Source organism: Sinocyclocheilus anshuiensis, unplaced genomic scaffold (assembly GCF_001515605.1).
Source record: "Sinocyclocheilus anshuiensis isolate Anshui unplaced genomic scaffold, SAMN03320099.WGS_v1.1 scaffold637, whole genome shotgun sequence".
In the NCBI taxonomy this organism is placed as follows: domain Eukaryota; kingdom Metazoa; phylum Chordata; class Actinopteri; order Cypriniformes; family Cyprinidae; genus Sinocyclocheilus; species Sinocyclocheilus anshuiensis.
The window spans coordinates 1,666,762-1,680,568 of NW_015539816.1; the positions used below are offsets into that span (position 1 = coordinate 1,666,762).

Genomic DNA, 13,807 nt, shown 5'->3' on the forward strand with positions numbered 1-13,807 from the left:
GCCCCCCCCCCCCCATCTTTCCAAGACGACTGATTTTAGTAGGCTATGCATCGTTTAAACTCATTAGTGATGTTGTCAATTTTTGTTAAAAGTCTGCATTGCTGCATTACAGGCAACCTGTACAACAGAGAAGTGCAGATAGACGGAGAACAAGTGGCCATTCAAGTTCAAGACACACCTGGAGTTGAAGTAAGTATGCGCGACACAGGAACACACTTGTTCTTTATGCGATTGTATGTCACATTTGTTACTGTTACATACAGAGCATCTTTCCCACGCTGCTTCTTCACGGGTGAGAAGTGTAGAAAGAGCGCATACCTTCGCCTTTGTCTTTTAGCTCTTCTTTTGTGTTTCTCCGGGGTTGTGTTTAACACTTGGGGTTAATTGGCCAGCGGGAAGCCTGCTGTTGCACTCTTTTATGGGGCAGCGCGTTCATGTACTGCAGCTTGAGGAAAGCCCGAATTATTTAAGCGAATCGGTTCTTTTGAACAGTTCGGTTCACAGAACAGGTTAAAATGATTCAGCGGTTATTTACGGCTTCGCGGCGTGGTATCTTACAAGCTCCAAGGCGTTTACAAAAAGTGACCATTAGTGTAATGTTTCCCCCTAAAAGTGCTATTGATAAAGGCATTTATTGTAATTTCACAGGCCCCAATTTGAACAATGCTAAAATTCAACGGATAAAAAGATTTTGCATATTTTAATAAAAAGATACATATACAAAACCAACTGGTTAATATGGTATGATTAAAACTAATTCACAATGAGTTTCGAACGAATCGTTAAGATCGGTTTTGTGAACCGGTTAATTAAAAAGATCCGACTCCAAAGAATGATTCGCTGCAGCGCTGTGGGATATTTGTAGCAGCGGTTGGGAGGTTTTTTCAGCAGTGCACAGCGGGTTTAGGATATGAATAAGCAGTTCGGAACAGTTACAGTAGACCAGCCCATCTAAATTATCCCTCTGCTTTAAAAATTAGAGAATGGCTTTTAATTCAATTACAGGCCACTTCTTTCAAGATGTCTTTAGTCAGATATTTTAGTGCCAAGTTTGGCATGCAAGGCTCATTTCCCAAAGCAGGCAGTCGTCCAAAACCACAGAATGCCTTTTCTTTTTGGACTAAAGTGAAAGACTCTGTAAGTCTAGCTGGCTAAATCTCCCGTTTTTGTGGAAAACAATCGCAGCCAATAGCAAATTATACTGTTACAGCTTCTTAGTCAGCTTTGCTGTACACTTTATCACCCACAGAGCTCACACTATTCAGTAATATAAGAAAATGTGTAGACTAACCAAACGTGTTGCATAACTGACAAATGTCTGTATTTTTTCTTCAGGTGAACGCTAATGGATTGAGCTGCACTGACCAGGTATCTCGCTCCATTCAGTGGGCAGACGCCGTAGTTATGGTCTTTTCCGTTACCGACTGCCGAAGCTTTGATCTCATTGGCCAGCTCCAAAGATGTCTTTAGTCAGATATTTTAGTGCCAAGTTTGGCATGCAAGGCTCATTTCCCAAAGCAGGCAGTCGTCCAAAACCACAGAATGCCTTTTCTTTTTGGACTAAAGTGAAAGACTCTGTAAGTCTAGCCGGCTAAATCTCCCGTTTTTGTGGAAAACAATCGCAGCCAATAGCAAATTATACTGTTCCAGCTTCTTAGTCAGCTTTGCTGTACACTTTATCACCCACAGAGCTCACACTATTCAGTAATATAAGAAAATGTGTAGACTAACCAAACGTGTTGCATAACTGACAAATGTCTGTATTTTTTCTTCAGGTGAACGCTAATGGATTGAGCTGCACTGACCAGGTATCTCGCTCCATTCAGTGGGCAGACGCCGTAGTTATGGTCTTTTCCGTTACCGACTGCCGAAGCTTTGATCTCATTGGCCAGCTCCACCAGCTTGTTACCCGCACCCTTACGGATAGGTCCTTGCCAATCATCCTGGTGGCCAATAAAGCCGATCTTCTCCACGTAAGGCATGTAGATGCTCAAGAAGGTCCCCTGTTGGCTTCAGCGCTGGGCTGCTCCTTCTACGAGGTGTCCGCCAGCGAGGACTACAGCCAGGTCCACAGCGCCTTCCACAGACTGTGCATAGATCTGGCTAAGCAGCAGCCTCAGACCCCCGTCAATGCAGCTTCATCTGGAACAGAGAAGAAAAGATCTCCCCTCATCCCCCGGCCCAAATCCCCCAACATGCAGGATCTGAAGAGGCGCTTCAAACAGGTGCTGTCCGCCAAGGTCCGTACTGTCACTTCAGTGTGAAGAGGGTTCGAATACCAGCAGGAGAAGCAGAACAGAAGTGCAGGATTAAGAGAGAAGAGAAGATCTCTCTGAATGTATAGGTCTCGCTCCTTGGAAGTTCCTGAGATCCGTTGATGATCAGCAGACCGCTTCCAATCAGAGGCCCCTGAAACTAGACCTCTGATTTTGTCATGGTTGCTGAAAAACAAACAAACAAGCAGAGTCAGGTGAAGTCTTACATTTTCACCAGTGCTGGTGGACACTTGTGTTCCTGTCACTTATATCCTTGTGGACACAGCAGGATTCTGGGAGACGTGGTCTTAGTTCCTTACAGAGGGACAGTGCAAAGACAGAATGACTGAATGGAACACACAAAAACACTATTATTAACACTCTGCCTTACCTGTGAAATTTTAAGACACGTTCTACTGGCAACAGAGATGGTGAAGGCTGCAAAAACAGACTATTTTAAGAATTGCTTTTCTGAAAGGCATGGGAGAGTTTTTTGTTTCTTCTTGTGGTCAAGGCTTTTACGGTCTGAATGAAGGCATTGTTAAACGACAAGACACTCAAGCTAAGCGTATAAAAAGAGAGTGTGTGCGTGTATCTTTTACAGTCCTACTCTTGTGTACAAGGCCAGAATGTTTCTCCTGGTTTTGTGTAACTGTGCTTTGTGCCACTTTTCTATAGTGGAGTAGAAGAGATTCTTCTTGTGTAAATGCACTTTAAAAAAGCCAAAGGGCTGAAGCTCAGAGTTATTTATTTATGTTATTTGATTGTGATTGGAAATAAAGAGTTGTTTTTACAAAAATACTTTGTGTCTGAATGTATAAGCACACTCATTCATTCTGTTTAAACCGACCTGTAAATGTAAAAGTTAATTTAGTTGAATTTCGTTTAATGAAGCCTCGAAAGATCAGGTGTATGATATTGTTTAAAATGTAACCACCATTTTTACAGTATATACATCAATATGGTAAAGTACTAAAAATAAATAAATTTTCTCAGCAAAATACATTAAAATGATCAAAAGTGACAGTAAAGACATCTATAATGTCTAAATAGATTTCTATTTTTAAAATGCTGTTCTTTTGAACTTTCTATTCATTAAAGAAAAAGAAATGTATCATGGTTTCCACAAAAATATTAAGCAACACTACAGTTTTCAACATTGATAATAAGAATGTTTCCTAAGCAGCAAATCAGCATATACAATTTCTGAAGGATCACGTGACACCAAAGACTGGAGTAATGATGCTGAAAATTCAGCTTTGCATCACAGGAATAAATTACTTTTTAAAATATATTATCACAAAAAAAAAGAGTTTAAATCTAATATTTTTTCAAAATATTACCCATTTTTGGAACAAATGAATCTATACTTGATGAGCATAAGAGACTTTGACATAGAAGACATTGAAAAAAATCTTAGTAGTGTATATAAAACAAGCATTCTTAGTTTATGCTTTACTATATTTTTAATGCTGATGTTTCCCACATGGTAAACAGTCAATAAAACTACCAACACCCTAAATAGACATTTAACAAGACAAATACACATATGTAGGGATTAAGGTGTAAAAAAAACCCTGAATTTAGAGGAACATAACTGATTTCAGGTGTTTTAGCATCTTTGTCAGACACCTGCTGGGGTAATAGTTTGTGGCAAATGCGAAACACAAAGTCAAATCTCATATGAGTAAGAGATACACATATAAAAGCATGGAGCTTACAGCGTGTTTACTTCGCTATACTTTGAGGAATAGGAATGTGTTTACTGACAAAATGTCTCTTTTGAAACATCATTCTAAACTTTCAAAAAGTTAAGGTTAGATTTATCTACGATAAATAGATTTTTACTTAGCTTTGTTTTATAAAAAACATTAGTGGCCTATAATATGTCTTTATAGATGGCTGAGTAAATGTGTGTGTGAGAGAAAGTGAAGGCAGAACAGAAAGGATGTCACCACCCTTTTTGACCTCTGCCCTCTTCCCATCTGTCACTCCTCCAGCAGCACTGAAGTGAGTGAAGGATGAAGAGGGAAGCTCCTGTGAGAATCAACACATGGCTGATTGTAAGAACTGAACTGCAGAATGTGCTGTATTTGCAAACGGCATGAAAAAAAAAAACAGTGAAATGTGACTGTAGAAATTTACACGCTGCATTAACAAACATCAGTTTTACACACGGGCAAAAGGCCAACCATAAAGATTTTATTTAAAGGGAAAAAATTGAGGGACTTTAAGGGAAAATGGTAAGACAACAAAATGTGAAATAATTGGAATGGGATGTTGTTGTATTTATAAGGAACAGAAGCATGTTCTGTATATTCCTTAAACATTTTTAAATGCATGATTTGTTTTTTATCGAATGCCTCTGAAATTGAGACAAAAGGAAAAATATGCTGGAAAGAATTGATTCAACAGCCAGAAGGTGTGTGTGTTCAGTCCCTTCACACTCCAATGTCAGGTTTGAGCCTGTCAGTGCGGAAGAGTAAGTGAGGGACATCGGAAGGTCTCAGCAGCCTAGTGGATATTACGAGTACCTGAGAAAAGACAAAAGAAATAGATTAGACAGTTCACACACACACACACACACACACACACACACACACACACACACACACACACACACACACACGTTTGTTTTTGTGAAAAGTGGGGACATCCCATAGGCGTAATGGTTTTTATACTGTACAGACCGTATATTCTATTGCCCTACACCAACCCTACCCCTAAACCTACCCCTTACAGTAAACTTTGTGCTATTTCACCTCTATTTATGTGTGATGTTTTAGCAGCCCTGCAGTAACTATAAAGGGTAAAAACAACACAGGGATCAGGGAAACAGGCAGGAACTGTTAATAATGCCAAAATGTCTGAGGTAGAAACAGCTATAAACTAAACAGATTGTTTATGACCTGAATTGTAGTAAATAGAGAAATAAATGAAAAAAAAAAAAAAATTAATAAATAAAAGGCTGAAGACACTAGCTTTCAGAAGTTTGGGGTCGGTAAGATTTTTTTAATGATTTGAAAATATTCAAAAACATTGTTTATTTGATCAGTGAAAACAGTAATACTGTGAAATATTATTACAAGTTAAAAATAACTTTTTATTTTAATATATTTTAAAATGTAATTTATTCCTGTGATAGCAAAACTGAATTTTCTGTAGCCAGTCCTCAGTGTCACATGATCCTTCAGCAATCATTCTAATATGTTAATATGGTACTCAAGAAAAATTATATATTATTATCAATAGTGAAATCAGTTGCACTGCTTAATATTTTTGTGGAAACTATTTTTTTCCAGATGTCTTTGAGGAATAGAAAGTTCAAAAGAACAGCATTTATTTGAATAAGAAATAGCATATCTTCACTGTCACTTTTGATCAATTTAATGCATTCTTGCTGAATAAAAGCAACTAAACAAACATAAAACTACATAAAACTGTGCAGGGCAACTAAAAGAAAAGACTAAAGAGAAAACTGACCAAGCAAACAAACAAACAAAAAACTTTACAAGGCAATCGGTAGAAAGGTTTAAGAACAAGTTGGTTGTATTTGTTAGCTAGTCTCTTCCTATCTATCTGGGTGAGTTTGAGCCATAATAATCTGCAAAGTGGACCAGACTAGATGCAACAGCCAAAAGTCTGGCTCGGCAAGATTATTAGCTTGTATGTTATTAGCCAGGTCTTGAAGATGAATATGGCAGAATATTACTGCACGTGCTGACGCATGCGCTGAGGTAAGTACATGCTTTGTATTCTCTGATGGAAAGATGAAGATCATTTAGCTCGTCTGAGAACTTCATTTAGAAAATCACTTCAAACGGGCTTTACAGAACCCTCGCTACATGTCTCTCCCCTGGCCGTCTTGTTAGTCAAGTGTGGTGCACCTTCATTTAGTACAAGACACCCTAAATTCCCATCAGTGTGTCTCTGACACACACACAGGTCAGGCTAGGGTGGGCTTTCTATTTTATAAGGGTCCACTCTGTGCTTTAATTATGTTTGATTTATTCATGACATGAAACTTTGATCAACAAAACTCCTTTTATTCTGACTCGACCCAGTTACATCTCTATTCATTCACAAACACAAGTGCAGATATGCACACACACACTCCTATCATGTCTGAGTAAACGATACAGAAAAAAAAGCAGAGAGCCACAGAGAAAAACAAAAGGAGAAAAAGAGAGGTGGGGTATTTTAATTTAGTTGAAATAGAAATTATTTGTAACATCAGAAATTCCGTTACTCTCACTTTTACTGCATTTTATGCATCCTATTTTTTTTAAACTATAGTGTAAAAGATAAAGAATTAGTCAAGAAAGGGGTGTGACATCCCACCTGAGTGCATGACTTATGGGTGGAGACAACTTCACGAATGAGGCGGAGCTCTGATGGTGTGACTCCGCCCACCAGGAAGAGAAATAAGAGTGGATGATCACTTGGGTGTGGTCGGGTGACCTGCAGGGAAAAAGAAACATCAAAAGGGGATAAACAGGGAACATAATTAGACACTAAGCAATAACCCCAGTTTCACTTTGCTTTTTGTTTTCAGCTGCAGATTTAATTAAGCTGCGGATTTGCAAATCAGTCAATTTGCAAATCCTCAAGTAATACAAACACTGACTGCTTGGTACAAAAAGATTTCAGGATCTCAAAGGCTTTGGGTCAAGCTTTAATTGTCGAGCATAAAGAGGTTAAAAATCTTTGAGATTCAGGACATTAATTAGCAAAGAATCAGATCAGACGCCTCTATCATTTATCATACCCGCTATAATTTAAAGTTCATTTGAGGCTGACTGTATCTAGTCTTCTTTCAAATTTATGCTTTCCCTTTCATATTTTTGGTTTTGCTGCTTTAAATGTGATGAATTTAGAGACACAATGTCTCAGAAAGGATTTTGGCGTACTGGCTGTGTGCTGTGCTTTAGCGTGTGAGACTGTCAGCACAAATCCCTTCTGTGAAGCGGTTTCTCTAAATTCATCTCTTTGAAAGCATCGCAGCTACAGCCATCAAAACCCTGGTTTTGTAAAAAATTCAATGCCTTCAATAATTCAATTCAAGACAATTACTGTCAGGAAACCTGACAGCCTGCTGTGAGCTATGTCCCAGTTACTTTACATAAGCAGTATGTTGAAACAAAATAAAATAAGCTTTTTTATTTGATGAATATCTGTCAGTGATACAATTAAAAAAAGAAAAATATTTGTCTATGTACATGTGCAGATGGAGGTCTACGGCTGTTGCCTGGTCTCTCATAGTTTTTTCAGCATCTCACGCCATGTCCACTGCGTTTTTTAAAATGCCACCAAAATGCTGATTTTGTAGCACATTCAATACAAATTAAGACAATTACTGCCAGGAAACTGCAAGCAATGTCCTGCAAACAAAAGGCGTGCAAACAAGTGGACCCTGCACCAACGCAGGATACACACTAGGATGAAGAAGAAGAAGAAGAAAATAAAATAATAAAAAGTAGCCTATTTGTTTTTTTTTTTACTGGTCTATGTACATGTGCAGATACAGGTTTATGTCTGTTGTCTAGTTTCTCAAAGCTATTTTTCAGCATTTAACACTATGACTGCTGCATTTTTATGGTATGTCATTAAAATGGCATATCAATTTAAAAATGGATAAGACATTGGGTTCTGGCCCATTCTATTGCTTGCTGCTCAGGGTTTTTTTTTTTAACACAATAAAGTGTCTCATGTGAATATCCCCTAAGAAACACGTGTTGACAGTAATCCATCGTAATTACACTGGGCTTCCCTAAGTCAGACAAGTCAATTATACAATTCTGCACATCCCTGGTAAATGTGTGTGTCTTATGTAATTCACAGTTCAGCTGGAGGTCTGGGTCAGGACTGGACACTTTGACAAGCACAGCAGGAGCACAACATTCAGAAGACACACACACACACACACACACACACACACACACACACACACACACACACACACACACACACACACACACACACAGAACCATTACACACTTTTATATGGACACAAGCACGCTGTTGCACACATGCGGATACTCAGTCCCTCAGGCACATGGGGTACTGCTGTACATGCCTGGTCGGGTGGACAGAGTGCTGGCCTTTGATTGGCTGAAAGAAAAAGCCAGTCGTGAATAATAATCAGGATATTAGGGATGCACATCCAGCAGGGTGGATCTCAGGAGTGGGGCTGTGCTGCCACGTGCAACTCTGAACCCTAAACCCGCACGGACAAACGTGTAAAACAGACAGTGACAGAAGGATGAATAGATTAAAAAAAAAGCCTTCTTTAGGATGTTCCTTGGTAAAGTAAATAAGCGTGATTGGCACACATGTGAATGAAAGAGAGGTTTCATTATAAATGTGTGCACAGAAAAGGTAAAAAGAGAGACCTTGTTAATTCTTGGAGAATTCTTCAACCTTTCATTTCATTTAACTATTCATCTATCCACACACTTCAGACGCACGTGTGTTTTAAATGGACGACACCAGCTTGTGAGTCGAGTGAAGAGTATGTCCAGCCACGTGTACCAGACACAATTTGGCAATATCGCATTATTAGGCAATATCATACATACTCATGTTACCAGGTAATGCATACTATATATACTTGAAAAGTGAACAACAGCACGAAAACACAAGGACAGCCTCACACACGTATCGCAAAGGGGGCAAGCACACAGCAGGCCATGTGTATTAGTATAAACGTGTCTGCTCACATTTTAGAGAGAGCAAAGAGAGCAAGAGGATGATATTCAGGGCAAAACATCTTCTGATTAACATATTATTAATCATCCAAATGAAGTCATATACCTCATAAACACATTCAGAAAAACGAAATAATGCAAAAAGTGACACAAAATATCACATACTTCCAAAGAGGTGAATGGACAGCAAGAAGCTTCCTAAAAATTAAGTAAATTTTATTTGCATTGTGCTTTTCACAATACTCCATGTTTCAAGGTAGATTTTCAGAAAATCATGATGTTAATGTTTATAAAATTTTACTGTCTTCATGCCTTATAGTCACATTTAGCAGATTAGAGTTGGGCAATAATATAGTTTATATTTTCAATATAACAATCAAGCAGTTGAGATTTGCTATATTGTATATTCCACTTTATTTGGGTCTATATATATATATATATATCAGTCATATATATCAGACTTAATATATGTTGGACGCATAAGGCTCTTTTCAGAAAAGTAATCATCACATTCCAAAGTAACAAAAAAGAAAAAAAAGAAAGAAAAAAAAGATGTCTCATAAGGAATAAGGAATTTTTGAAATGGTCACTTTTCTGAAATGAGACATCCTCAATGATGTAGTCTTCTAACAAATGCGACCTCCTTTACATTTTGCAATGATGTAAGCGTTAGTGTTCTTTTTTTTTACCTGGTGCTCAGTGTCCTTTGCATTGTATTTATAGCACTTTTCTATATTTGAAGAGTTTATATTCTAAATTCTATATGATATATTTGTGCCAAAGCAGGTTTGCAAAGAATATCACCTTAAAAACCACTAGTGAACAAGCTATAGTCAAGAGTGGTAGGGAAGAAACCCTCCTAATCAAATGTTAATGTGAACTTTAACCATACATAAAATATAACTGAACCATATATAAACCACATATTAATCATAATATTGACACATTTTTACTAATACTCCCATTTTCTCCAATAACCCCCCTCATTCCTCCTTTTATCTCAGCTTACAATCTCTGTCCAGAACAAATTTCCATCACATTTCATCTTATATTGCTGGTATGTATACATATATATAGACACTGTGATCCAGACGGCGCTTTAAATATAAGCATATTCAGTGCACACACTCACACAAGTACACATAATTAGGTGTGTAATGTCAGCAGCCAGTCAGCAGTTTAGAATGGTTTGGTGCTTTAAGAGTACTGACATTATAACTGATTAAATATAGAGGATCTTACACATGAGCCTCCTGGTTGACTGGGCTCAGCGTAACTCACAGCATAAGCATATGATCACACCAATGAGTTAAGATATCCTGTTAACTTGCGCCACACTTTTGAACACCAACCCAAGAAATGGTAACCTACACTTAAATAGATACAGTTCATGAAGCCTTTGGACTACAAACATAATTGTGGTATTTTGTTGTCATCAAATCAGAATGAATTACAATCATAAAGAGAAATACTTATGAAGGCTTACATGTGTTTTTAAGTGTTTTGAAATAAATGTCATGAAATATTTTCATGATAAAAATAAATAAAAAAAATAATAAGGAAACTTACCTTTTTGCAGTCTAGAAACCAAATGCAACTAACGTTGGGATGTCTCTATGATTCTTTTGTATTATATTTACTGAGACCGTCTCTTCACCACGTTTTAATCACACATTTATTTAATCAAACTTCTCACATTACTCTCTTTACTATATATCAAACACCCTTCCTAAAAAAAGAAACATTCCAATGTAAATAAAGGGTAGTTAGCTTAACATAGCATCAAAACATGACAATTTATGAGATTAATACAGTTTTTGCTCCAAACTAACTATTAAAAATATATAATGCATTTAAAATAACTTGATTCTGTGATCTAATGTAGAATGAGGAAAATATTTATTATTTTACAGTATTTGATAAAGACTATGGCAATTAGCATTGCATTATATTCTAATGAAAATGCATGAGATGGCTTTAAGAACACATAACATATATTGTTGCTATCGTGTGTTTATTGTCTTCATGTGCCATCAGTTAAAATGTATATAGTTGGATGCTTTTGTCCATATAAAGAATTTCTTGGAACTCAAATGAACCCATTCTTTAGCAGCACACACCCAGCAACACTGAACTGGTAATAAAACTTACTAGATGAGATGAAAAATTAAAAACTGGAGGTGAGGTGAGTGAGAATTACCTTCATGAACATGCTGAAGCCAGTCTTGAGAAGGTCAGTGAGTCCCCCCGACATGTGCTCTATATCAGGGCATTCACGTCTGTCTGGGTGGAAGATCTCTTCTAGCACCTGCTTAAGCAATGGCCAGTATGTTGCCTGTACACAACAACAACAACAACAACAACAAAAAACAGATTATTGTATTTGTGTCAGATAAAATTCCTGGATAAACATAAAATCTCAGTAACAATATAAAAGAAAATACTGAGAAGACAAGCTTGTTCTCCCACTCACAAACACTTTTCAGGTACCCTGCAGCGTATGTTGATTCCAAAATTGCCTATTAGTATGCAAAAAGCACAATATTTATTTTCCAAGAAAAAAAAAACAAATTCAAGAGAACCCCAAGAGGAACATATTTACAACTGTAAGTGATGTAAAATATGAGAGAAGAATGAGACAGAAGTGCAGCTGAGCATATAAGCATCATTCAAAATGACAGACAAGAAGACTAAATAAAATAGCCTTGCTAAACACTGTTCTCTTCACAGAGCAATGTGTCCAATATATAAAACAAAAAACAAGAGATGACCCAGTACTGAACCTTGAGGTACACCAAATTTACTACTATGACAGAAGGGTTTGTGGGAAATAATAAAACAATAGCTTACAATAAAACTGAGCATGTGTGTGCTTAATGTATATAATTAACTTATTTTGGACAAAAAAGCAACAGCAGTCAAAAAAACAAAATCCATGCTGTCTTGTTATTTTTCTTTATTTGATAAAACCCATTATCATTCACAAGCAATTTACATTGCTAGAAAAAGAACATAGCAAGATGATACAAAGTAACAGGTACAATAATGTGGGCAGGCGTTCTGGAAAAATGAAAAATTATATTTTCCATTTTCAATTACATTTTTCCCATCATGGTGTTCCTGTAATGTTCTATTTGCTGTGTGGCAATTTGAGTGCAGGAGCTGGTTTAAAAGTAAGGGTTGTTTAGGACAGTTATTATCTGTGGCAGATACAGCATCAGCGGGGGCCAGTAAAGCTGAAGACTCAGTAATGTGATGATTCACGGTTTCCCTGAATATGAACGTACAGCCCTGGGCCACTTTAATCCACCCCTACTGTTTAACTTACATTGCCGCTGAACTGAAATAGCACCATTGTTAGGTTCAACGTGGATCCTGATCTAACAGCCTAAGCTACTTAAACTGTTTAGGTGTTTGTTTGTGAAAATGTGCATTACAAAAATCTGGTGAATAGAAGTTGAGCAGATGCGTGTTTGTATGTGAATATATGTGGGTGTGTATAAGTGAAAAAATGGAGCAAAAGTAGCAGCTCTCCTGAGCCTACAATGTGTTTTCCTAGGGCTGTCAATGGATTTAGTGTTTTAATAGAAATCACTACATGATATGCTGTTTACCTAACTGAATAATTCACAATATATTACATATATTAATATTTGCTGGAAAAAGACCACAACTGAAAATGTGGCAGAGAAGTAAAGCACTGAATAGACATAAAAAGTGACTTCAGTAGTCAAAATATTGTTTATTTCCATATTAGTGAATAAAAGTGTGGCCATTTTGTTTCAAACTATTGATTCTTATACTCTGTCAGCATTATATGTATATTTATATGGACTAAATATGAGTATGCTTCAGACATATTTGCCTTTTGTGTTTCTGTGTGTCAAGCAGGGTTATTATAGTTAACTAAAAATAAAACCATAAAAACATTTTGGTTACCTAAAATTACTTAAATGAATCAACTGAAATAAAATAAAAAATATATAACTTGAAAATATTTTATTTCTACTAGTTGTCAAGGAAACATTTCTCATTTTAATTTATTTTACCTTGATGTACTAAAATAACCAAACTGAAATAAAAAAAAATACAAACAATGTTGATATATTAAAATAATTAATGTAAAAATTTTTTTTAAATTAAAATAACCAAAAATATAAATGAAAATGTAAAAAAAATATATATAACAAACTATTAATAAAAACTATAATGGCATCTCAAAAATACTTAAATAACACTGGTGTCAAGTTCAACTTTAAAAAACACATTATTATATGTGTTAACTATTTTAACACAATTATGTTTTGCCCAGAATGAATGTGTAAAATTGACAGCCCTAGCTTTTAAATGCCAGTACAGTCATTGGAGAGTTTATGAACTCAAATGAAATACTTCAGCATTCCAGATGGTTGATATGACCTGACCTGCTCAACCTCACACATCCAGATGCAGATTTCCAGTAATCACACTCCCCCACACACACACCTCTCAAGTGTGTGTTGATTTCATGAATCTTTCCCTGAAATCTGCACCTGGGGCTAGAGATTTCATACCTGGCCATGATGCCAGGTGCCACACATGCAAACTCCTCCACACAGAGACACACCTCTAATAATGGGCTTTCAAGAATCACCTGTGCTGCCTTAAAGGGTTAGTTCACTCAAAAATGAAAATTAGCCAATTAATTACTCACCCTCAAGGCATCCTAGGTGTATATGACATTCTTCTTTCAGACGAATCCAGTCGGAGTTTTATAAAAAATGGTCTTTGCTCTTCCAAGCTGTTTAATGGCAGTCAGCGGGTGTTGCAGTTCATCAGTCCAAAAGAAGTGAAATAAAGCGCACC

The 13,807-nt window shown here is 36.8% G+C and overlaps 2 protein-coding genes across 2 annotated transcripts in view; one reads left to right on the plus strand and one right to left on the minus strand.

Annotated features, from left to right (window-relative positions):
• LOC107683996 (ras-like protein family member 11B) overlaps positions 1-3,099 on the plus strand; it is a 3,956-nt gene extending 857 nt beyond the window's left edge. The window contains exons 3-4 of the mRNA XM_016480106.1: positions 113-189; positions 1,776-3,099. Coding sequence (XP_016335592.1) covers positions 113-189; positions 1,776-2,264 — 566 coding nt within the window. The 3' untranslated portion in view covers positions 2,265-3,099. The remainder of the gene's footprint in view (positions 1-112; positions 190-1,775) is intronic.
• A 1,402-nt stretch (positions 3,100-4,501) lies between these two features.
• The window catches only part of scfd2 (sec1 family domain containing 2), a 134,511-nt gene continuing 125,205 nt past the window's right edge, over positions 4,502-13,807 (minus strand). The window contains exons 7-9 of the mRNA XM_016480050.1: positions 11,163-11,297; positions 6,597-6,716; positions 4,502-4,789 (exon numbers count right to left, since the gene is read on the minus strand). Coding sequence (XP_016335536.1) covers positions 4,697-4,789; positions 6,597-6,716; positions 11,163-11,297 — 348 coding nt within the window. The 3' untranslated portion in view covers positions 4,502-4,696. The remainder of the gene's footprint in view (positions 4,790-6,596; positions 6,717-11,162; positions 11,298-13,807) is intronic.